This window comes from Equus caballus, chromosome 19 (genome assembly GCF_041296265.1).
Source record: "Equus caballus isolate H_3958 breed thoroughbred chromosome 19, TB-T2T, whole genome shotgun sequence".
NCBI classification, from domain to species: domain Eukaryota; kingdom Metazoa; phylum Chordata; class Mammalia; order Perissodactyla; family Equidae; genus Equus; species Equus caballus.
In genome coordinates, this window is record NC_091702.1 from 43,124,506 (window position 1) to 43,150,600 (window position 26,095).

General features: G+C 39.0%; 2 protein-coding genes and 1 pseudogene across 6 annotated transcripts in view; 2 read left to right on the forward strand and 1 right to left on the reverse strand.

Moving 5' to 3' along the window:
• Window positions 1-19,429, reverse strand: part of PIGX (phosphatidylinositol glycan anchor biosynthesis class X) — a 34,130-nt gene extending 14,701 nt beyond the window's left edge. The window contains exons 1-5 of the mRNA XM_070242509.1: window positions 19,372-19,429; window positions 17,408-17,664; window positions 17,146-17,338; window positions 14,659-14,722; window positions 1,448-1,589 (exon numbers count right to left, since the gene is read on the reverse strand). Coding sequence (XP_070098610.1) covers window positions 1,448-1,589; window positions 14,659-14,722; window positions 17,146-17,338; window positions 17,408-17,664; window positions 19,372-19,429 — 714 coding nt within the window. The remainder of the gene's footprint in view (window positions 1-1,447; window positions 1,590-14,658; window positions 14,723-17,145; window positions 17,339-17,407; window positions 17,665-19,371) is intronic.
• LOC138919015 (ras-related protein Rab-5A pseudogene) lies at window positions 4,211-5,733 on the forward strand (annotated as a pseudogene).
• On the forward strand, window positions 17,212-24,530 carry CEP19 (centrosomal protein 19). Of its 5 annotated transcripts, none has more exons than XM_005601899.4 (3): window positions 17,212-17,886; window positions 19,934-20,133; window positions 21,211-24,530. In XM_005601899.4, exons 2-3 carry the CDS (start codon window positions 20,004-20,006, stop codon window positions 21,570-21,572), a joined length of 492 nt encoding a protein of 163 aa, XP_005601956.1. In that variant the 5' UTR covers window positions 17,212-17,886; window positions 19,934-20,003; the 3' UTR covers window positions 21,573-24,530. The 5 variants fall into 5 exon arrangements, with proteins under 5 accessions (XP_005601956.1, XP_005601958.1, XP_005601957.1 ...); XM_005601901.4 differs by having other exon boundaries at window positions 17,225-17,671; window positions 19,937-20,133; XM_005601900.4 differs by having other exon boundaries at window positions 17,282-17,886; window positions 19,937-20,133.
• The last annotated feature ends 1,565 nt before the right edge of the window (window positions 24,531-26,095 follow it).

The following is a 26,095-nucleotide window of genomic DNA, read 5'->3' on the forward strand; positions in this document are numbered from 1 at the left end:
TTACTCACCCCTTTTTCTTGTTACAGTCAACCTGCACACACCCTAATCTCATCCCAACCAAAGGTGTGGGCATGTGAGCTCTTTTCGGGTACTCTTATGCAAAAAATTCCGCTTTTTTAAAACATGACAGGTAATCTTATTAAGCAGATTTAAATGTGATTCAAATCCTTGTCACTACAAGCCAAGAACTCCATTTAAATTTGAAACCTATTATTTAAAATTTTAAAAGCCTTAATCAGAATTCATGACTCAGTGACAAAAAGAAAGAAATGAGAAAAAATGCTATGAGGTCTTTGCATATGTGTATACGTATCTAAACTGCCATATATGTGAACATGTGTATCTAAACTGCCATACATACACAAAAACCAGAACACAGGAAGAAATTTGGTGACTGAGAGTTGAGATAGGTAGAAGTTTATTATTGTATACCTTTTCATATCTCCTGAATTTTGAACCATGAGAATGTAATTATCTATTCAAAAAGAAATTTAAATAAATAAAACTGGTGAAGAAATTTGCCTAACCACAATTAGAAATAAACTGCCATGATAAATGACTCCAAGTGTATCTATTTTACCTTTTTTTAATTCAATATAGATTATAATCTTATGAACTAAGATAGTGTTTCCCAAAATTTCTTAACAGGAATCACCTGAGTTGTTAAAAACAGCTATCTGGATCCAATTTAGATAGACCAAATGAATTAAGACAATCTGCACAAGGAAGACAATAATCTGCACAAAAAGTGCTGCCAGGTGATAAATTAGGAAAACCCTTAACTAAGGAATGAGATTAATCTCTGGAAAGAACAACAACTTTCCAATTAGACAACCCTAGATTCATTTCTTGGCTCTTCCATTTACCTGTGTTATCCCAGATAAGTTACTTGGCCTCTCTGGGGCTCAGTTTCCTTATCTATAAAATGGATATAATACTTCCAGGGTTGTTATAAAGATTAATCTATGTAAGGGGTGTGGGACATAATCTTTCTTTAATGCTTAACTTTACCTTGGTTCTTTTAGAAAAAAATGAAGATATCTGGCATGTAGATATCCAATAAATATTACTTTCCTTTCCTCTCATGCCAAATTATATAGATATTGGGGTATGTCTCTCTAATTTAACAAAACTGCTGTTGAAGCAGTATTTATTAATCATTAATCTTCTCAGACATATAAAATTTTCTTAGTCACTAAACTAAGAACCATCCTGCCAAAAAAGCATTTAACTAGGTCAGTTTAGTTGGCTTATTAAGACAAGTAGGATAAGTATCACTCACTTTTTAAAGAATACTCCCATCCTATCTCAAAGATGTTACTTTATACACTTTAACAAAATGAATAAAAAATATTAAAATGTTGTCTTGTCGACTTTTGCCTTAATCCAAATTATACCATCCCTAAAATAATTTCTCTCAAAAAGAAAAATCGTCTAATAATTGTACCTCTGTTACGTTTCTCTCTCGTAAGGAAGCCAACTCATATGGATCCACAAAAAGTCCTGTCGGGATGTACTGTTTAATTAAGAGTCGGCAGGTCTGAAAGTCCTCAATGCTTTCTCCAAATTTCACTTTTATTAAAAGGTCTCTGTAAGACAAGTATGTTTAAAGTAAATTTCTTCATTCAATTGTTAAATGAGATAGCATAACATTACATTCAAATTAGTAGAAATACCATATTTCAAATTCGTTTTTTAAAAGATTATAAAGTCAAATGAAATATTTGTATCATGTCAGAACCACCCATTAGATCGTGCATAAATTCATGTCATAAGCCACAGTATAGTACTAGTGTGAAACAGACAATGGTCAATGGAAAGGGATAGAGTCCAAAAATAGATACACACAAATTTTTAATAAAGGTGCCAATATAATTTGATGGGGAAAGAAGAGCCTTTTAACCAATGGTACTGAGGGGCTGGCCGGGTGGCACAGTGGTTAAGTTCACACATTCAACTTCAGTGGCCCGGGGTTTACCAGTTGGGATCCCGGGTGCGGACCTACGCCATGCTGTAGCAGGTGTCCCACATAAAAAGTAGAGGAAGATGGGCACGGATGTTAGCTCAGGGCCAGTCTTCCTCAGCAAAAAGAGGAGGATTGGAAGCAGTTAGCTCAGGGCTAATCTTCCTCAAAAAAAAAAAAAAAAAAAAGAAGGTACTGAAACAACTTGATATCTATACAGAAAAAAATTAACCTTGACCTCTACCTCATACCATATACAAAAATTAATCTGAAATAGACTATAAACCTAAATATTAATTGCCCCAGCATTCTGTCTGGAGGCACATTTTGGACACAAGTGCAGGAAAGAAGAGCCAAAGCACAGCACGGTGGTTTTGCTTAAGTGAGAAAATACAGACGGAAGTTAAGGGAGGCTGAAGTGGCTGGAAGTCACAGTGCTAAGTTCCAGAGAAGAGGGAACTAAGTAGAAAGAATTCTAGAATTCTGAATTGGAGTCCCCTGGAGTTTTGTTGAATACTAAGATAAGTGCAAGAAAGGTATAACTCCAAAGGACTGGGCAAAGGATAACCAAGAAACTGTAAGATGAGAAATTCTAAAATTTCACACAAGGTTGGGAGACACTTACATTCCAACCAACCAAAGCACAGAGACCAAAGCTTTCGGTAGAGATCCCAATAGGGTAAAGCCTTAGTAGCTAAATTAACCTTGCAATAAAAGCCACTTTAACTTTAGACTTACACAAAAAAAAGTTAACAGGATCAAGTTGATAAGTAATCTAACTGCTAACAGAAAAAATAAGTCCAACACCCTTTAAAAGAAGATAAAATCTGCACACTCAAAAATGTACATCTCTATAAAATTCACAATGTTCAGTATCCAATCAAAAGTTACTAAACATGTAAAGAAGCAGAGAAATGTGAACAATAACCAAGAAAAAAATCATTCAATAGAAACAGACCTGACAGAAATGATAGTGATAAAAGTGACAGAAGTGATAAAATTAGCAAAAGACACTAAAAGTCATTATAAATACCCTACATGTTCAAGGATTTAAAGAAAAACATGAACATTATGAGGGAAAGAGAATATATATATATATAACTGAATACAACTTCAAGAGATGAAAAAAAGATTTCTGATATAAAAAACTATCCAGATATGATTAAAAACAATTAGACACTGCAGAAGAAAAGATCAGTGACTTGGAGACAATGCAAGAGAAACTATCCAAACTGAAGCATAAGAGGTAAAAAGATGGGGTGGGGGGGGTGGAAGGCAGTTTCACTGATCTTTAAACAATATCAAGTAGTCTAATATTTATATACATATATAGTTAGAGTCCCAGCAAAAGAGGAAAGAACATAACAGAGAAAAATGTTTGAAGACATAATGGCTGAAATTTTCTGAATTTCACGAAAACTATAAGCCCATCAATCCAAGAAGCTCAACAAAACCCAAGCATGATAAACTCAAAGAAAACCACACTAAGACATATTATCACCCAGTCACTGAAAAAAAAAATCTTAAAAGCAATCAGAGGAAAAAGGAACACTATGCAGAGAGTAACAAAGATAAGAACAAGCCAGAGGACTATGGAATAAGCATGAAAAGTATTTAAAAAAAAAAACAAAAAACTGTTAATCCAAAGAGAACAGACTAGTGGTTACCAGGGGAAAGGGGGGTGGGAGGGTGGGCACAAAGGGTGAAGTGGTGCAACTATAATATGACTGACAATGTACAAGTGAAATTTCACAAGGTTGTAAACTATCATAACCTCAATAAAAAATTTTTTTAAAAACTGTCCATCTACAATTATGTATCCATAAGGGAAATCCTTCAAAAATAAGGTAAAATAAATTCTAAGACAAACACAAACTAAGAGAATTTGTCACTCCAAGAAATGGTAAAGGAAGTGCTTTAGGCAGAAGGAAAATATCAGATGGAAACATGAATCTACAAGAAAGACAGAAGAGCAAATGGTTAATATGTGGGTGAAAATAACTTTTTTCTCATTTTTAATTGCTTTAAAATATGATTGATAGAGAAATTGGAACTCTTGTACACTGTTGGTGGGAATGTAAAATGGTGCAGCCACTATGGAAAACAGTATTGACTACTGCACGAAAAATTAACATGGATGAACCCTGAGAACATTATGCTAAGTGAAATAAGTCAGTCACAAATACTCTATAATTCCACTTATATGAGGAATCTAGAGTAGTCAAATTCATAGAGAGAGAAAGTAGAATGGTGGTTGCCAGGGGCTGGAGGAAGGAGAGAACGGGGGGCTCTTTAAGAGGTACAGAGTTTCAGTGTTGCAAGGTAAAAAGAGGTCTGTGGCTGGATGGTGGTAATGATAACACAATGTGAATGTCCTTAATGCCACTTAAGTGCATAATTAAAAATGGTTAAGATCGGGGCCGGCCCCATGGCCGAGTGGTTAAGTTCGTGTGCTCCACTTCAGCAGCCCAGGGTTTCGAATCCTCGGTGTGGACATGGCACCACTCATCAAGCCATGCTGAGGCGGCATCCCACATGCCACAACTAGAAGGACACACAACTAAAAATACACAACTATGTACCGGGGGCCTTTGGGGAGAAAAAGGAAAAATAAAATTAAAAAAAAAATGGTTAAGATGGTAAATTTTAAGTTATGGGTATTTTACCACAATTAAAATATGCAATAATATAAAAAAATATGACTGACTATTCAAAGCAAAAATAACAATATATGGTGGAGTTTATAACATATGTAAAATGTAAAGTTAATAAATGTATGGCAACAATAGCAGAAAGGAAAGGAAAAAGAAATGAACTATTCTCATGTAAGATTCATACATTATTCATGGTGTGGAATAATGTTATTTGAAGATAGATGTGATAAGTTAAAACTGCTCATTGTAAACCCCAGAGTAACCAATTAATAAAAAGAGAGAGGTATAGTTAATAAGCCAAAAATGAAGATAAAATGGAATGCTTAAAAAACGTTCAATTATCCAAAATAAGAAGAGAGAAAAGACTAGATGGGACAAATAGACAGAAGGTAGCAAAATGGGGGGACCACCTCATGGAGTAGTGGTTAAGTTCAGGGCACTCTGATTCGGCAGCCGGGATTTGTAGGTTCAGATCCCAGGCGCGGACCTACATCACTTGTCAACCATGCTGTGGTGGCAACCCACATTCAAAAGAGAGGAAGACTGGCACAGATGATAGCTCAGGGCTAATCTTTCTTAAGAAAAAAAAGAGAAAGATTGGCAACACGAATTTTGAGAGAGTACCATTCATTTGGGCTGCTTTTCTAACTGAAACTGTGTGTCTTGATGACACAACAGTAAAGTTTCAAATATGGAATATAGCTGGTCAAGAATGATAACATAGCCAGTACCAATGTACTAAGAGGAGCACAGGCAGCCATAGTTGTATATGATATCTCAAATGAGGAGTCCCTTGCAAGAACAAAAAACTGGGTTAAAGAACTTCGGAGGCAAGCAAGTCCTAATACTATCACAGCTTTACCGGGAAACAAGGCTGACCTAGAATAAAAGAGCTGTAGATTTCCAGGAAGCACAGTCCTATGCAGATAATAAGTTTAGTATTCACAGAGACATCAACTAAAAACATCAATAAACATAAATGAAATATTCACAATAATAGCTAAAAAGCTGCCAAAGAATGAACCACGAAATCCAGGAACAAACCGTGCCAGAAGAAGAGCAATAGACCTTACCGAGCCCACACAGCCAACCAGGGGTCAGTGCTGTGGTAACTAAACCTCCAGTTTGAACTAGATGGAATATTCTTCTGCTTCCTACATGTAAATAACAGTGGAAATGGAGCATTTAATCAGCCCAGTATGATTTTCAAAAAGAAGAGACTTATGATAGAGTCAAGTTTCTAATACAGAATTAAGTGTTTTGAACTTAATTTTTTAACATTCATGTGTCTCTCTAACGTTTCAGCAGAAGGAGAAAATGAGAGCTGTGTGTCCACCTGTTTTCTTGGAAGGTTGGGGGAATCACTTCTCATCAATAGAGAGATAGACAAACGACTATCTGGACCCACAGTTAACTAGACAGTTCCGTGAAAAAGTCTATGAAAAAGATTTGTAACTTATTAATTTAGGCTTTTCAAAAACATCCTTTTTTTAGGAAAATATTCTAAAGATAGTTATCCTTTGTTACAGCATTCAAGCAAACAGTAATTTCTCCTAGTATCTATATTTAAAGCGTACATTCCACATTTTAACAAATTAGCCACAAGGAAACAGTCCCATATCTTCAGGGGGTAAAAAAGTAACATCAGTGGCATCTAGACTATAGTCAGTCCTGTTATTTTTTAATGGGGTTAAAAAAAATCAAATGTAACCTTCTCTTGTTTTAGGAATACGAAAACTGATAAATGCATCGTTTTTAAGATTTTATTTTTCCTTCTTCTCCCCAAAGCCCCCCCAGTACACAGGTGCGTAATTTTAGTTGTGGGTGCTTCCAGTTACAGCATGTGGGATACTGCCTCAGCACGGTCTGACGAGCGGCACCATGTCCACACCCAGGATCCGAACCAGCGAAACCCTGGGCAGCCGAAGCAGAGTTCGAGAACTTAGCCACTCGGCCACGGGGCCAGCCCCTGATAAACACATCTTAATGAACAGTGCTCCCTTCAAACATGTGAGCTCTTCAACAAAATAACGAAACAAACCAGGTGTCCGTGGTTCTGTTTAATCACTGCTGGCCATTACACAGGTTTTGCTGTTTAGGGACAGAGAAGAGGCTTTTGTTCTCCTTGGACATAATACAGCTAACGCACTAACAATTATGTACATTCAAACTTATTTTAAATTCAATCCTCAGCTGTACTGTAAGTAGGGTACTGCATTGCAGTTTCCATATGTTTACTACTTTTCTGTATCATTTAAGAGTTGCTTAAAAGTATGCAAATATACAGTTACTAAAACAGCTAATTACTTCCTTCTCTCTCTCTCTCTCTCTCTCTCTCTCCCCCCTGCCCCCCGCCCCCCTTGTGAAAGGAAGGGGCTTCAGGTTGTTCCTACACGGATAGAACCATAAAGAACAACTTACCTGTAATTCGTAATATTAAATATTGCGATATGTTAGTAACTATCTTGCAGCCTTGTTTTCCCAAGTTCATTTTATTTTGATTGGTTGAGCATACTGCACTACTTGTTTTAGGTATTTTCATTATACGAAATCTGCCATGTGTCAGAGATGATTTAATCTATTTAAGTGCTGAACTGCTGGCAAAACTTCTACATTTATGGAATTCAGAAGTAGTTAAGGCAAATAGTTCACCAGTGTGTAGTTTTATATTGAGGTGCTCAGGATGGAATAAAGTGGCTATTAAAGTAAGAAAAAAAATCAATAAAACATAGACTTCCAGGGGCTGGCCCCGTGGCCGAGTGGTTAAGTTCGCGTGCTGCGCTGCAGGCGGCCCAGTGTTTCGTTGGTTCGAATCCTGGGCGCGGACATGGCACTGCTCGTCAGACCACGCTGAGGCAGCGTCCCACATGCCACAACTAGAAGAACCCACAACGAAGAATACACAACTATGTACCGGGGGGCTTTGGGGAGAAAAAGGAAAAAATAAAATCTTAAAAAAAAAAAAACATAGACTTCTGCAAAGTCCCCCAAAACTTTAAAAACAAACAACATACGTCTAAATAACTGATGTGTCAAAGAAATCAAAAAGTAAATTAGAAAATATACTGAACTAAATGAAAATGAAAACAAATATGTCAAAATTTGTAGGATACCACTAAAGCCCTGCTTAGAAGGAAACCTATAGTTTTAAAGCAAAGACACTTACATTAGGAAAAAGTCTCAAATCAATGACCTAAGCTCCACCTTAAAAAACTAAAAAGGAAGAGGAAATTAAATTCAAAGTAAAAAGGAAGGAAATAAAGAGCAAATATCAATGAAATAAGTAGACAAATGATAGAGAAAAGTCAATGAAATATTTTCTTTGAAAAGATCAATAACATTGATAAATCTCCAGATTGATCATGAAAGAAAGAGAAAAAGAAGATGACCAGTATTGGGAGTGAAAGAGGGAACATTACTACACAACTTCTACATATAAAGAGGACAATAAGAAATATTTAAATAACTTTACTCCAATAAATTAACAACTTAAATGAAATTGACAAATTCTTGGAAACAAAAAATTACCAAAACTAACAGAAGAAAGATAATATCTGAATAGCTCTATATCTTGTATTTATAATAAAAAAATTTAAAGCCTTCCCACACAGAACACCTCAGGCCTACATGGCTTTATTGTTGAATTCTGTTAAACATTTAAAGGAGAAATAATACCAATGCTACACAATCAGAAAATAAAGAAGGAAATATTCCCCAACTTATTTCACAAGGCCAGCATTGCCCTAACACCAAAACCAGAATAAGGTATCACAACAAAAGAGAAGTACAGACCAGTACCCCTCACAAACATAGACGTAAAAATCCTTGACAAGATATTAGCAAATCAAATCCAACAATATTTCAAAAAGATAATACATCATGACCAAGGGGTAGGTTTATTATTGGAATTATCAATATATATAATTCACCATATTAACAGAAAAAGTAGAAACATCATACGATCCTCTCATAATAGATGCAGAAAAAGCATTTGACAAAAGTAACACCCAATCACAAAAAAAAACTAGGAAGCTAGGAACATAACAGAACTCCTCAACTGATAAAAGCCATCTACGAAGAAACCTCACATAGAGCAGGCCCAGTGGCGTAGTGGTTAAGTTCACACGTTCCACTTTGGCAGTCTGGGGTTCACATCCCAGGCACAAACCTGTACACCACTCATCAAGCCATGCTGTGGTGGCATCCTGCACACAAAGTGGAGGAAGACTGGCACAGATGTTAGCTCAGTGACAATCTTCCTAAAGCAAAAAGAGGAGGTTTGGCAGCAGATGTTAGTTCAGGGCCAATCTTCCTCACAAAACAACAAAAACCTAACACAAATATCATACTTAATGGCGAAAGACTGGATACCTTCCCTTTAAGATTAGAAACAAGGCAGGGATATCTGCTCTCACCACTTTCACTCAACATTGTCTTAGAGATTCCAGCCTGTTCAATAAGGCAGGAAAAGGATATTAAAAGCATACAGATTATCTTTATTTGCAAACCCATGATAATCTATGTAGAATACCCTAAGGAACCTACAAAAACTACAGGAATTGATAAGTGATTTCAGCAAGGAATCAGGGTACAATGTCAATACACAAAAATCAATTCCATTTTTATTACTAGCAACAAATAGGTAGAAACGAAAATCTTAAAACAGTACTCTTTACATCAAAAAAACATGAAATACATGGGGGTAAATTTAACAAAACATGTGCAAGACATACTCTGAAAGTTACAATATTGTTAAGATAAACTGATAAAACCTAAATAAACGAAGGTGCCATATTCACGCATTGGAACCCTCATTAATGTTAACGTGTCCGTTCTCTACAAATTGATCTAGAATTTCAACAGAATCCCAATAAAAATTTCACGAAGCTTCTTTGAAGAAATCTACAAGTTGATTCCAAAAATTACATGAAACTGCAAAGGATCTAAAATAACCAAACCAACTTTTAAAAAACAGTTGAAGGACTCAGACTTCCTGATTTGAAGATGTAATATCAAGCTACAGTTATCAAGATAGTACTTTACTGGAATATGGATGAGTGTACAGATCACGGGTTGGCAAACTTTTTCTGTAAAGATCCTAATAATAAATATTTTCGACTTTATGAGCCACATAAGGTCTCTGTTGCATATTTTTCTTTGCCTTTTTTTAAAAATGTAAAAATCATTTTTAGCTCAAGAGTAGTACAAAATAGGCCACACACAGGATTTGGCCTAAGGGCTATAGTCTGAATAGAGTTCACAAACAGATCCTCACATATAAGGTAATTAATTTTAAACAAATGTGTCAAGATAATTTGATGAGGAAAGAACAGTCCTTTCACCAAATGATGCTGCATCAATTGGATATCCACAGGGAAAAAAATTAACCTCAATTCTTACCTAACGGTATACACAAAAATTAGTTCAAAAGGGCTCACACCCCATATAACACTTCTAAAAGAAAATTTCCATGGTCTTGGAATAGGCATAGGTTTCTTACACAGAATACAAAAACCATGAACCATAAAAGAAAAAACTTGATAAACTGGACTCCATCAAAATTAGAATTCTTACAACTCAATAATAAGATGACAAACCACCCAGTTTAAAAATGAACAAAAAAAGGGCCAGCCTGGTGTCGTAGTGGTTAAGTTCACACACTCCACTTCAGCAGCCCGAGGTTCGTCAGTTCAGATCCAGGGCACAGACCTGTGCACCGCTTATCAAACCATGCTGTGGCAGGTGTCCCACAAAGTAGAGGAAGATGAGCACAAATGTTAGCTCAGGGCCAATCTTCCTCAGCAAAAAGAGGATTGGCAGTGGATGTTAGCTCAGGGTTAATCTTCCTTCAAAAAAACAAAAAAAGACTAAAGATTTAAGCAGACACTTTAAAAAGGAAGATACTCCAATGGCCAATAAGCATATGAAAAGATGCTCAACATCACGAGTTATTAGGGAAATACGAATTAAAACCATGAGATACCATGACACACCTACCAGAATATCTAAAATAAAAAGACTGACCATATGAGTGTTGGCAAGGATGTGGCAGAAATAGAACTCTCACACATTGCTGTGGGAGTGTAAAACAGGACAAACAGTTTGGCAGTTGCTTAAAAAGTTCAACACGTATCTACCACGTACTCAGCAATTCCGCTCATCCATATTTACCCAAGAAAAATAGAAACATGTCCACACAAAGACTTGTACACAGACGTTCACTACAGCTTTATTTATCATAGCCCAAACCTAGGAACAAGCCCAATGCCATAGATATGTGAATGGATAAACAAATTCCAGTACTTGGCAACAAAAAGGAACAAATTACTGCCATGCAGCACATGGATAAATCTGACATAAGGCTGAGTGAAAGAAGCCAGATATCAAAAAGTATATACCCTATGATTTCATTTCTGTAAAATTCTAGAAAAATCCATATAGTGACAGAAGGTAGATCAGTGGTCGGCTGGTGTGGGTATGGGTGAGGGAGAAGAACTGCAGGGAGCACATGCATATTTCTGGAGATGAGGGAAATGTTCTCTATTTTGATTGGGGTAGTGGTTACATGGATATATATAACTGACAAAATTCAATCAAGTTTATTTTTAAAAAAATACCACTATGGGGCCGGCCCCGTGGCTGAGTGGTTAAGTTTGCGCACTCTGCTTTGGTGGCCCAGGTTTTCACGGGTTCAGATCCTGGGCGTGGACATGGCACCACTCATCAAGCCATGCTGAGGGGGCATCCCACATGCCACAACTAGAAGGACTCACAACTAAAAAACATACAACTATGTACCAGGGGGCTTTGGGGAGAAAAAGGAAGAAAAAAACAACACGATGAAATAGTACAGCTATAATTTCTATTTTACCTGTAAGAAAACAGAGCACTGGGGTTAAAACACCCATGTTACTTTCTTCATGGAAAACTGTCACCTCTAACTCAAAAAGTATGGGGAAACGCTTTCAGGCTTTATATGATTGTATGATATTAGTTTTTGGTTCTCAGATAATCAATAAATTTATATGAACTCATTGCTCCAAGAACACAGCAATTTCAAGAATTAAACATCAAATCAGCTGTCTAGATCTTTGTTTTGCTTGCATTCTTTCAAGTAGTCTGAGGTAATTTTACAAATAGCATTTTATTTTCCTAATAATTTGCATTGAAAGAATTCTGAATAGTACTAGTGGCATTGTTTATTTCATTTTTTGTCCAAAAATATAATTTTTAGTGATGTAAAAGTTAATCATAGAATATGCAAATCAAATCCAAAAATTCTGTATTAACATGTGAATAAACAAAAATATTTTCCCTTTCAAAAAAAACAAGAAAGAAAACCAAAGCTCTGAGAGACTAAGTAACTCATCCAAGAGCCAAGATTCAAACCCCAGTAGTTTTACTCTAAAGCTCACATTCTTAGCCACTATTTCATTCTATCTCTATAAAAGTGGAATATATCTATAATCTCTTTTCTTCTGGACACTATATATGTATTTATGAACATGTAATATTTTATAATCAGAAAAAAGATATATATTTAAAAAGACAGAAACTCTTCAGGACCTCCCTCCCAGATGACTTTCGATCCATTAACCAGAACATGTTGAATGTATCAGCTAATCTTAATCAAGTCATTCACCTTTATTATCTTCTACTTCATATTCTTCATCTTGTTCATAAATTAACATGTACAACTTTGTCAAAACTCTTGCAGGGGGCCAGCCCGGTGGCGCAGCGGTTAAGTATGCACGTTCCACTTTGGCAGCCCAGGGTTCGCTGGTTCGAATCCTGAGTGCGGACATGGTACCTCTTGGCAAGCCATGCTGTGGCAGGCGTCCCACATATAAAGTAGAGGAAGATGGGCACGGATGTTAGCTCACAGCCAGTCTTCCTTAGCCAAAAGAGGAGGACTGGCAGCAGATGTTAGCTCAGGGCTAATCTTTCTCAAAAAAAAAAAAAGTCTTGCAGAAAATCATACATACTATAGCTATAGCATTATTCTGATCCACCTCTCTAATAACTCTATAAAGGAAATAAACTTGTAACAAATACATGCTAGTTCCCAGAGACCACAACTTCCTCTTCTGTATTCACAAACTATCCCTTTAATAACCTGGTCTAGAATTTTGCCCAGAATCTACATCAACTAACTCCTAGATTATCCAAAGATTACAAACAGAAGTTCAGCAACTGTTAAAGCAAGTTCTCCTACTGCAGTGAGATACAGTTCACCAGAGAGGGGAGACCCTAACCTCATTTAGAGTAGTAAGGCCCTTTTGTATAATTCCCCTATGTATTCTGCACTTCAGTTTCCTACCAGCAATATCTACTTGGCCCTTTCCAGAGTGGAAGTCATTCTTCTTGACCAAGAAGACAGAAATAAGAGGAGCTAACACATTCTACTTCCTATAATCTGTTCATGTTTCCTCATCCACCCTAGCAGCAAGACTATACCTGCTCTAAACATAGCTAAAAAGTCTTTTTTAAAAAATGATAACTAGTATTTTCTGAAGGTCTCAAATAACTCAGATTTCTAGTTTCTGAAGCTATTCTTGTGGGTTCTGTCACTCTTCATCCTTGGTTTATGTCCTGCTTTTTATCTTCATAATTTATAATTGGACAGCTGCTTTTGCCCTTGAGAATACATCCCAATTAGTTTAAAAAGAGAAACTACATACTTGGCCTAATTACCCTGACATTGCTTAAAATGTGTCTGGAACTCTACCAAAAATTCCTTTCAGAAGTGACTTCCCTCCCAAAATCAGCTGTATTACTTTATAGTGACATCTCCTCTCTGAGTGAAATATTGCCCAGCTTGATCACCTATTATTGATAATAATAATAGTGAAAATTTCCTGGGTATGTACTATGTGACAAGCACTACGTTAAGGAGCTTTCCATACAATACTTTCTGATTTAATCTTTACAACTCTAATGAGGACACACCATCACTATCCAATGTTACTCTTAAGGTAGCAAAGACCTAAGTAACCTGACTAAGGCCACATAGATACTAAATAATAAAGCTATATTTTGAGTCCAAATCCATCTGAGTTAAAAACAAACAAAAATTCAAGTTCCTTCTACTGTACCTCCTAGCCATTCACATATAGGCTACTTTTGAAAGAGAGGAGAGTAAGATGTTTTAGTTTAAGTTCAGTGACTTATAAAATGAAGTAATTTTAAAAATAAACGTATCAGAATTTATAAATCAAATATCTGAGAATCATTCTAAAGTAATCACCCTGAGAAGCTTCAAAATTTGGGAAATTTTCTTATGGAAGAGTTTTTACAACTTTTTACCAGTCTTTTAAATATCTTCAATACTGGCAGATATTTATTTTTGAGGATAATTTCTATTTTGGAAACAGCTTGGTTATTTGAAACCAAGTCTTGTAAAGAAGCAACAGTGATTTAGGGTTGCACACTATCTGAGTACAGTCACGCATTGCTAAACGATGAGGATTTGTTCTGAGAAACACATTGTTAGGGGATTTTATCGTTGTGTAAACATCACAGTCTACTTACACAAACCCAGATGGTATAGCCTCCTATACACCTAGGTCACATGGTACTAATCTTACAGGACCACTGTCATATATATGGTCCATCACTGACTAAAATGACCATGCGACGCATGACTGTACTTCAGAACATGGCTTTGGAGTATGATAATCCTAAATTTGAGTCAGAGCTCTATCACTCCAACTTCTACCAAATTACTTAAATTCTCTGAGACCTAGTTCCCTCATCTGAAAAACAAGAAAGGTATCATCTATCTCACAAGATTAAATGGACTATCATATATATAGCTTCTGGCACATATAATATATATGAATAGTAAATAATAAACATTTGTTCTCTCCTTCTCTTCTCCACTGTTATTTTAATCATTATTTCAAACTGTGAACCACATGTGATAAATCTGTCACTTCAGAAAGCAAGTGTTTTTTCAATTTATCCATTTCTCAACTATTTTTTGCTCTAAATTATATGAAACAGTATTTTGACATAAGTAGAAGCTGATGGGCAACTTACCTGTGGAAACCATCTTTCAGAACTTCTTGCCTCAAAATAATATCAGAACAAGTAGCCCTTATGCCTATAAGAACCAAAAGATTTTTTTAAAATAAGCACTCAATGAAATAATATTTAAATAATTAGAAAATAATTGTCTGAATAGGCTTTACTCGCCTGGAAAATCTAATCAACCTGAAAATAAAAAATTTTAAAACTTAAGCAATTTGAGCTACATATAAATCTACTTTTAGTATAGCAGAGGGGTTAAGTACATTGACTTTGGAGTTAGAGTGCCTAGTTTCAAACCCCAGTCTGTCAGCTAATAGCTGTGTGACTGTGGGCAAGACAGTTTATCTCTCTGCTAGTTGTCATGAGAATTTAATATGTGTAACTTAGCACACGTAAAAGCACTTAGAACAGGGCCTACCACATAGTAAGTGCTCTATATAAGTTTTTGATGTTAATATTACTTTATTCAGGAGATCCCAGGACACTGAAAAGAACAGAACGGCTGAAGAGTCAGGAAATCTCAGTTTTAACCCTAGCTTACTGCCACTGTGTATCAGATACATACTAGCGACTTCTGTATTCTACCATCCACACCTATAAAATGGAGAAGATGGGACATTTACGCCTTGTGGAGATGCTGAGAGAGTTAAAAAAACAAAAAACTGGAGGCTTTTCAAAGGTTCAAAGGGTTCCTTTATAAACTTAGAATAACCAGAAATCTCACTATGTTGACTCCATGCAGAATTCAGACATTGAAACTATTACTCCATGTCAGCATCACAGAATTAAAAATTCAGTTACTAATGATTACCAACTCTGCCAGGCACCCTGCTGGGGAACTTTACTCCATCTTCAAAAGCTGAAAGTTGTGTGGGAAGAACATTAAAGCACAAAGAAAACTACATACCATTCTATGTTGCTAAGTCTATTAGATGCAGTCCTGAAAAGATACATGAAAAAAAAATGGAGACGAAAACATTTGAAATATACAAGGAAAGGAAGGAAAAAAGTACGGGGGGGTAAAAACATTAAATAATATCTATTTGACAGATTCTCCAGGTAGGGCTTTCACTTGTGTTTTAACTTTCACAATCTAGCAAAATAGGCAGGCAAAATTACTGCAATTTGTACACAGGAGGAAACTACAACTTATAAACAGTTACTATCTGGCTCTGGGTCACACAACCAAGTAAGTGACTGATTTCAAGCAAGATCTGCCCGACTTTTAAAGCCGAAAGTTTTTCTATTCTCCTAGCTATTTAAATAAACACTTATTTGCTTTGGAGAAGCATATATAATCTTTTCCGAAACAAATAACTTAGAGTATCTCTTGTACAAATCCAGGCGTGTCTTCATCGTGTTAAATTTCAATGGGGGTGGGGTAGAGAGTAAGGGTTTCTATCCATTCCTAAATTAAATTTGATAAAAAGGGTCAGATTAATAGGCGTAAATTCTATCAGGATATACACTAGAGAGTAGTAAATCACATTCATCTTGGGATGGTAGAAAGGCTAATTTATAAACAGTATAGCAAATACTAGATTATGATTTTTAAGGCAAAAGTACCATTTCAAAACGAATTAGTTGTACCTAAATTCATCTCCAAGATTTTCCTCTTGCATACGACTTTTTTGAGTTATTGTGGCCTGAACTGGCTCGAAATTGACCCCTTTTTAATCATAAATGCCAGTAGAAATCTTTAGAGATCACCAAGTCCAGTCATTTATTTTGGCCTCATAATCCTTTCTTCAAATAAATCTGGAAGCCTAATATGTAAACGCTGAAAAGCAGACGGCACTGATTGTCAGATACGAGTCTAAGATCTTCATTTCACAGATGGAGAAACTCACCTGGTTTGTACTGACTTCCCTTTCCCTATCAAACATTATCGCTGTTTTGTAATTACTACTGCACGTATCCGCCTCCACGAGGGCTGAGCACCTAGCGCAGCACTCCGGTCCACGGACTCGAGCTCAAACAAATCAATCCACTCCTTGCGCAGCCGGGAGTCATACAGAAACCCCAGCCCAATCCAGTCTATTATCAAAAACGTTAGTAAAACAAAACTAGTTGTCTTCTCCCCTCACGCCCCCCGAGTCTCTTTATTCTGGATTGGGATTCTCAACCCTCACAGGGCACTGAGGCCTTGCAGGCCCCTAGGTGGTCAGCAGCTTCATACATCCCAAGACGCCTCATGGCTGCGCCTCCTTTACAATGTTTTACTAAAGCGCGGCCAGTCCCGCCCCTGAACGACAAGGTCCGACTCTCCAGAAACCCAGGAGCGGCCACAGAGCAATGCAGGGGGTCGTGGGGAGAAGGAGGCACATGGCTTTTGTGTTTACCCTCCTCAAGCTCACCCTACAGTTCTAGGGGCGCGCGCCGGGGTACAGTGAAGCACCTCTGCAAGCCGCGGAGAGGACCCGGGAGCCTGGACTGTTCCCCAGCCTGTGGGCCCCCAAACCCCGCCCTCACTCCCGCAGCCCCGCCCCCCTTTACCGGCGTCGGTCGAGTCGGAGGGGCAGGCGGTGGGGGGCGTGCGTGTGAGCCCAGCCACCTGCCAGAGGAGCAGCCAGGCGACAGCCCGGAGGGTCACGGCCCGGGCAGCCAGGACGCCGGAGAACGCGCGCCACACAGGAGCGCGCGGGGACGAAACGGGGACGGAGGAGCGTGCACCCGCCTCACGCCGCTCCTACAGCGCGCTGCCACGGAGTTTGCGACCAGGACGGAAGACTCGGTGCGCGCACGCCGGCGGCCCCACGGTTCCCCCGCTCCCCGCAGCCCCGGCCCCCGAAAGTTCCGGCGTCGCGGGAGGCAGCCGCCCCACCCCCTCGTTAGCTCCCGTCGCTGCCCCGCCCCTCGCCGTCCCGCTCGGGGGCGGGGCGAGGGGCGACGCAAGCGCCGTGGCGTGCGCCGGGGCTGTTGCTGTGGGGACGGCTCCGTGGGCCGCCAGCCCGGCCCTGACCCCAGCATGCCGTCCTGGGAGCCCGCCTCCCGAGCTCCCGGCCTCCAGCTCCACTTACAGGTATTCGCGGATCTGGGTCTCCTGCCAGGGAGTTCACCCCACAGTCGCGTCTGCGGGCTGTGACTGTCGCCTCCTCCTGCCGCGCCAGGCTCCGCCCGGCCTCCGAGTCAGGTTAAGTGCTTCTCAGTGCACGCAGTTGGGTGAAAACAACCCCCTCACGGCGGTTTGAGACGTCGGCCTGCAGGAGAAGATGCGCTTTCTCTACTTCTGTTAGGGTATGAAGGCCAGCCTTGCACTAGTGGGGACGTGAGCAGGCAGAGGATCCTCTACCCGTTGTCAAAATCCTTACAGTTCCAGGTGCTGGGGGGGTGGGGGGGGAGGATGCTTGGCGAGATTATGGCAATCACTGATCCCTGGGGTGATAAGTGTGAATGTCTAGGACGAAGAGTTAGATAAATGTGTCGTCCGTCTTCATGAGTTGAATTGAACCTGTAAGTGGGCCTAGAGAGTATCCAATACAGATTGGAGCCGAACCGAGGGCCCTAAGACAGATGTCTCAAACAGGAAAGATGTCCGAAGGTACTATCTAACACTGAACATGTCAGTATAAGCATCCTATTAAGAAATATGGAGATGAATTTTGGAAGAAACACTTAATTGAAACCGGTTGCCTATGGAGAAGGGAATATCAGAGGACAACAGTTTTTTGTTGTAAGCCTCATAGAACTAATTTACATTTTTAGACAGAATACAAACATTAGTAAAAATAGAAGTTAAATTTAAAAAGAAAGAAAAGAGTGTAGTCAAAACACTGCATTACTGAGTATCAATCACATACATCATGCGTGAATACAGCCATTTGCTTGAGTGTGTGGAATTTATATTGTGCTCATTACGATCACCTAGAAAGTTTACTAACAGACAAATTTTAGTGAGGTGAACTGGGAGTGTTAATTGTTACCAAAAAAAATAAATAAGAAGAAAGAGGGAGTGGGGTGGGATCATTGCATCAGATCAGAGGCAGAGCACAGTAATTTGAAAAAACAGTTCTTTATATGTGGTTAATTTCCTAAGAGTAAAAGTTCTCACGTCCAGCAATAAGGGGTGAATAATATATAGATTATGGTATATCCATAGGACAAAACACTTGGCAGTTGTATAAAAATTTGCATTTTAGTAAAACATTTAATGACAAGAACCACATAGGTTGTTAAATTTAAAAGGCAGGTAATAATATGTACAATGTAAAAAAACATGCTGTAGTTTAAAAAATTAAAATATATTCCTAGAAAAAAGATTGGAAGGAATTAGAGTGATTATTTTATGTGTTTCCTCCTGCCTCTCCCCCATCCTCACCCCTAGCTTTCTACAATGAAGGTGTATTAAATAACTATGTTCCTATAGTGATTCTGTAGCAGGACTGAGTTTATGAGGATATTGTCACCCTCTGTTAGTTTCCTCGATATTTGCAAATCTTCCTGAGAATATCATAGTGACATCTAAAGCAGTCCCTATAATTAAGTGTATTTTGGCATTGGTGACAGGGAAGGGAAGAGGGAATAGAAAGTATTAATCTGCAATATAGCTGTGTTTCTTGTAACTGAAAAAACAATCATATAGTGAGACAAATAAGTTGAAATAAAAGCCAGGTAAGCTTTGTTGCCTTGTTTATGTAGAAGCTGATTACTTAGAGGAAGTACAGGGGCTGTGTCTTATAGTAATACATTGAATTAAACAAGTATGTATAGAGTGCCTACTACCTTCCAGGTATTTGTGCTGGACATCGTGGTGAACAATGAATATGTTCCCTGCCCTCATGGAGCATATAGAATAGAAGGGAAAATAAGTAATTACAAAAAGCTCAATGAGTAAAATGATTGGGAAAGTACAAAGGAGACAGATCTGGTCTGGGTGAACCTCTCAAGACAAAATGTTTAGGGTTAAAAAATTCTTACTACCTTGACATAGAGGATGCTTGTACATACTTGTTTAATTGGTAAATAAAAAAGATCCTGTAAGTCAATTCTTGGGCTGACTCAGGGGTTCATATACAATCTTTGGTTAAGTGTATAGTACACTGAGGTCCAAACTGAACTACATTTCTAGGCTCATGTGTGAACAAACCTACACCCCTCAATGAACCAGGAATCAAACAGACTAAGGATAACCAAGGCCAAACTGGACTTTCAGGGTAGCTCTCCAAATAGTGAGCTTGATAGGCCGAGCACACATCTTTAGAACTGGACTAGTGCCAGACCTGCTGGGGAGGAGGGGAAGAGGTGGGGGTGGTTTATCCAACACTTAATTTTTTTTCCCCTTTAGCAGGAAGTCACTATATGACTAACACATCTTCATCAGATTTCCTCTGATTTACCCTGAAGTGTATGTAATAATGACATGCACTGCCAAGAAATGTGGAATTCGGTTCCAGCCTCCAGCTATTATCTTAATCTATGAGAATGAAATGAAGGGAAAAAGTCGCCAGCGCATCATGCCAGTCCGAAACTTTTCGAAGTTTTCAGGTACCTCGTGTTTTATCTTGCCTATCTTAGATATTCTCTAAACCACTTAATAAGAATGATTTGAGTCTCATGCATTAGAGTGACGTGGCCTTCAGAGTTAGACAGATCTAGGTTCAAATCATGACTCCATCAGGGTAGATGTGTGACCCTGGCTAAATTGCTTACTCTCAGTGAGCTTCCATTTCCTAACCTATAAAAGGAAATTGATAATCCCACCCTTTCAGAATTGCAGTGTGGGTTAAATAGGATAACATCATTCAATAATATGAATTCCCTTCTCTCCCTCCAAATGTGTTTTTTATTTGTAGTCTTGATATTTTCTTAGTAGCAGTACTGATACCTAAAGCTGTAATACTACTTTCTCTTTTTTGTGTGTGAGGAAGATTATCGCTGAGCTAACATCTGTGCCAGTCTTCCTCTATTTTGTATGTGGGATGCCACCATAGCATGGCTTGACAAGTGGTGCCAGGTCCTTGCCTGGGATCCGAACCTGCACACCCCAGGCTGCCAAAGCTGAGTGCACAAACTTAACCACTATGCAACAGGGCCGGCCCCTACTTTTTCTTCTCAGGCATTCTCTCTAGTTGAAAGTGTTTAACATCTTCTCAAAGTAATTTTAAGTTAAGGAAATAAAAAATACATCCCTCTTGGGGCCAGCCCAGTGGCGCAATGGTTAAGTTCACACCTTCCACTTCGGAGGCCCGGGGTTTGCCGGTTCAGATCCCGGGTGCAGACGTATGCACCGCTTGGCAAGCCATGCTGTGGCAGGCATCCCACATAAAACAGAAGAAGATGGGCACGGACGTTAGCTCAGGGCCAGTCTTCCTCAGCAAAAAGAGGAGGATTGGCAGCAGATGTTAGCTCAGGGCTAATCTTCCTCAAAAAAAATTTAAAAAAATAAAAAAAAATTCCCTCTTTCCCCCACCACACTCAAAGCTTGATGTAAAAGAATAGTTCTACAAAATAATTCATTCCAAAAAAGCCACTTAGCTACTTGGCTATAATGGCAGATAATGCTTTCAGTAGTTTGTGGTGTATATGTTGTGTGTGGCATATAGTTTTGTTCCTCTCTCCTAGACTGCAGCAGAGCCGCTGAACAATTAAAGAATAATCCACGACACAAGAGTTACCTGGAACGAGTATCCCTGAGGCAGCTAGAGAAGTTATTCACTTTTTTACGAGGTTACTTGTGGGGCCAGAGTTTGGCAGAAACAATGGAACAAATTCAACGGGAAACAACCATTGATCCTGAGGAAGACCTGAACAAACTAGATGACAAGGAACTTGCCAAAAGGAAGAGCATCATGGATGAACTTTTTGAGAAAAATCAGAAGAAGAAGGATGATCCAAATTTTGTTTATGACGTTGAAGTTGAGTTCCCACAGGATGAACAACTGCAGTCCTGCGGCTGGGACACGGAGTCAGCTGACGAGTTCTGATATCAAGGACTCAGAAATTCATTGAGCTAGCAGAAAATTCGTGTTTGTGCAAAGAATGTAGATTGGTTCTGGAAAAATCTGTAAAGAACACTAAATGTACGTGTTGGGTCGTATTTGGATTGACCGTGTTACTTTTCAAAACCAAGACATGTAGAACATCTACTATGTAGGTGCATGAGGAATATAGGAAAAACTGAATATAGGAATCTGCCTTTAAGGAGCTTACAATCTAACTGGGAGATAAGCCAAAAACTTCTGAAAAGCTAATTAACAGTATTACGGGCAGCAAAAAGATTAGAGCCAAATGCTTGATAAAGATTTCAGAAGGTCAGAGCCTAGACTACTGTAGGGTGGAATGGTCAGGGAAGACTGTCCCGTAGTGGTGAGATAGGACTTTGCCTGGCCCTTGAAATGGTAGTATTTGCATAGAAGCTTATAGAGGATTCCACATGAGAGAAATTGGGAGGAAAAAAGGGAGGGGGCAGGATTTGGTAAAGAGATAGGAATCAGAACATTTTATTTGAGGAGCAATAAGCAAATTACAGTTTGAGAAGACTGGAGGACCTGGTTGGTTACCAGGGGCTTATCCCTTCTGCCTTATGTCTTTGTCTGTATTTGACTGTGGAGTAGAAGTGTGCCCCTGCAGAATGCCCTGCAGCTGCAAGTGTGTGGCATTTGATGGACAGCGGGGGAAGGCTGCCCCTCTGGTATCAGGAAGTATATAGGAAAGACGTTCCGAAACCCCGAACCTCTTCCCATAAATAAGAGTTTTGTTTGTCAAATGGGAAACCTACCCATAATAAATGAAGACGAGATACTGCCAGTTTAGGCCTATTCATGAGGTTGGATCTACAAAGAGAAGATCTTTGTTGAGTAAGGTTATATGTGTACAGATACATCTTTCTTCATGTTAGAATATTATTTAATTGGTAGAAATCCTACTTTTCTGCAAGGAAATTATTACTCATTAAATAAAACTAAAAATTTTTCACACTGGGGGCCCGGCCTGGTAGCGCAGCAGTTAAGGGCTCACGTTCTGCTTCAGCGGCCTGGGGTTCGCGGGTTCAGATCCCCGTTGTGGACATGGCACCATTTGGCAAGCCATGCTGTGGTAGGCGTTCACTATTACAACCAAAAACCACAGCAAATAACCTTGTATATTCTCTGTTTGCACATGTCCAAGACCACAAGTAATGCCTAGAGGGAAATCGCTGGGTATGTGCATTCTAAATTTTAGTAGTTACTGCTAAGTTGTCCTCCAAAGAGTTTGATTCATTCATTCATTCATTCATTCAGTATATGTACTTAATCAGCAACTACTACATGCTCAGCCTGTGTGTGTGCACAGCAAAGTCCTTGCCTTTACAAGGTTTACAGTCTAGTTGGAGTGGAGAGACAAACATAGATGCGTAAGATAATGTCATGATAAGTGTCCGGAATTAAAAACAGGGTAAAAAGAGAATGATGGAGGGGATGGGAGTCACTGTTTTCAACAGGGTGTTCAGAGAAGGCCTCACTGAAGATGTGACACTGGAGCAAAAGCCTGAAGGAGGAAAGCAAAACTTGATGTGCATTTCAGGGGTAGTGGAGAAAGGTGAGTGCATAGGCCCCCAGGAGTGTGGAGTGTGCTTGGCATATTTGAGGAAAAGCTAGAAGGTCAATGTGGCTAATAGAGATTGAGCAAGAGGAAAATGGTGGGAGATGAAGTTGGAGTGTATTTTACTTGCAAAGTACTTACCATGAAGGTTGTACCCACTTAAACCATCAGCAGTACATGAGAGTGCCTGTTTCCCCACATACTCATCAACAGAGGGTGTTAGCAAACTTGTTGATTTTTGCCAATTTTATAATTTAAAAATGCTGTGTTACAGTTTAAATTTGCATTTCTTTTATTATGAGTGAGACTGAGTATCTTTGTACATTTAAGAGCGATTTTTTAATGAAATAACTGTTCCGTCCTTTTTCTGTTGGGTTACTGGTCTTTTTACTGATTTGTAGAAAGTTTTTTATTAAGGAAAATAGTGTTTGGTCTATATATGAGTTGCAGATGTTTCCACCTTGTCATTTGTTTATTTACTTTGTTGATGATATTTTTTCCAGGCAGTTTTTTTCAAGTCAAATTGATCAATCTTTTTCCCTCCGCCTCTGCATTTGGTATCAGAGAGAGAGAGGCATTCCTCACTCCAAGATTTTTTTTTAATCCCATGATTTTTTCTGGGAATTTATTTTGGTATGAGATGTGAGATATAAATCCAACGTTACTCTTTTCCAGATGCCCATCCAACTGTCCCAAAACCACTATCTGTTGAATTACCTATCTTTTCCCCCATTGATTTGAAATGCATATACCAAGTTCCGACATGTATCAAATAGTTACCTTTTGATTATGTTAATATCATCTGCAGCACACTTCCCAATCCATGTGTTTTTGAGGTGTACCGAGCACATCTCGTGTGTTCACTAAATTAAGAGCTATAGAAAGATACAAAATGGGCCATAAATTTATGTTAACAGAGTTTAGCCAAAGCAACAAAATTAGCATATATGAGATGGATATATGTAATTGGAGCAGAAGGGGAGATCACGGAAGCTGAGCAGTTGTGGGTTTTTTCCCCCATGTATCTTGTCCAAAGCTAATTCTGCTGATCTCTTTTAAGTTTTTTTCCATTATAAAATTAATACATATTTAATATTCATAATTTTTAAAATTTAGACAAATACCAGAGTGTAAAAGTGAAATGGGAAATTCTCCCCTTCTTCTCTCTATTCCCAGTCCACAGAGAAATTGGCTTCCCTAGAGGACTCTGGATCCCATCTTGGGACCTCGCTTTATCAACGATTCATCTCTTTCTATGCCCCTGTCTTTCTCATTTTCAAGCTTCATTCTTTGCTGCCTCATTCTCTGTAGTCTATAAACATATGTAAGACCCTGCCATATTAAAACAAGAAAACACTTGACATCTCCTTGTCTTTCTTTTCTTTTCTTTTCTTTGAAGATTGACACCTGAGCTAACAACTGTTGCCAACCTGCTTTTTTTTTCTCCCCAAATCCCCCCAGTACATAGTTGTATATTTTAGTTGCGGGTCCTTCTAGTTGTGGCATGTGGGACACTGCCTCAGCGTGGCCTAATGAGCAGTGCCATGTCCTCACCCAGGATCCAAACCCTGGGCTGCTGAAGCGGAGTGTGCGAACTTAACCAGTCGGCCATGGGGCCGGCCCCTTGTGTCTTTCTTTTCCTAATACAGTATCCAGCCAAATTTTATTTTATTTTATTTTTTTTGAGGAAGATCAACTCTGAGCTAACGTGACAATCCTCCTCTTTTTGCTGAGGAAGACTGGCCCTGAGCTAACATCCGTGCCCATCTTCCTCTACTTAATATGTGGGACTCCTACCACAGCATGGCTTGATGAGCGGTGCCATGTCTGCACCCAGGATCCAAACTGGCGAACCCCGGGCCGCCAAAGCAGAATGTGTGCACTTAACCGCTGCACCACCGGGCTGGTACCCGTAGCCAAATTTTAGCTCATCTAGTTGTTGGCTAAATCTAGCCCTCCCCACCCCTCACTCACCTAATCTTTAGAGCAGATCTGGTTCTAGTCCAATTCTAGAGATGCATGCTCAGCCTATGAAGCTCAAGACTTCATCAGCTGCCTGAAAGTTCAGTTCAGCCCTGGATTATCCTCAGTCTGTTGGATCGCTAAGAGTCTCTGCTTCATTGAGAGGTGTAGGCTTGTTCTCACGTGAGCCTGGAAATGCAATTCAGTTTAGACCTTTCAGGTACTGTACACTTAACCCAAGATTGTATACGAATCCCTGAGTCAGCCTAAGAGTTGACCTAAAGGGTCTTTTCCATTTATCAATTAAGCAAGGATGTATCAAGCACCCTCTATATCATGGTCCTGGGAGTGGTCACCTTAAACAATATGTCCTGACAGGTTCACCAGATATGCCTCCCTCGTACTTTTGCAATTATTTTATTCGAGTTTTTTGTAATTATTTAATCGCCTCCCTAATATTTTGACAAAAGTAGTGGATGAAAATTGAGAAGAGGCCATTGGATTTTGCAACTAGTTCTCTTAATATTCAAGAATGAAGTTTGAAGGGAGTGATTAGGATAGAAATTGGGGGAAAAGGAAACAGAGGATAATAGACCTAAATGAAAAAGCTAAAACTATACAACTTTTAGAAGAAAATAAAGGGGAAAATCTTCATGACCTTGGTACCTTAGTTAGCTTGGGCTGCTATAACAAAATACCATAAACTGGGTGGCTTACAAACAACCAAAATTTACTTCTCATTGTTCTGGAGACTAGAAGTCCGAGATTGGGGTGCCAGCCTAGGGGGTTTCTGGTGGGAACCCTCTTCCAGGTTGCAGACTATCGACTTCTTGTAGTATCCTCACATAGTGGAGAGCAGAGCCCAGCAAGCAAGCTCTCTGTGATTCTTTAAGTGCATGAGAGCTCCACCCTGATTACCTCCCAAAGGCCCCACCCCCTAATACCATCACATTGAGGAGTAGGG

Bases quoted from the DNA above. Each gene is read 5' to 3' on its own strand.
- CEP19 (XM_005601899.4), top strand. From the start codon at position 20,004: ATGACATGCACTGCCAAGAAATGTGGAATTCGGTTCCAGCCTCCAGCT. The intron at 20,134-21,210 runs GTACCTCGTGTT...CCTCTCTCCTAG, and splicing joins AAACTTTTCGAAGTTTTCAG to ACTGCAGCAGAGCCGCTGAA.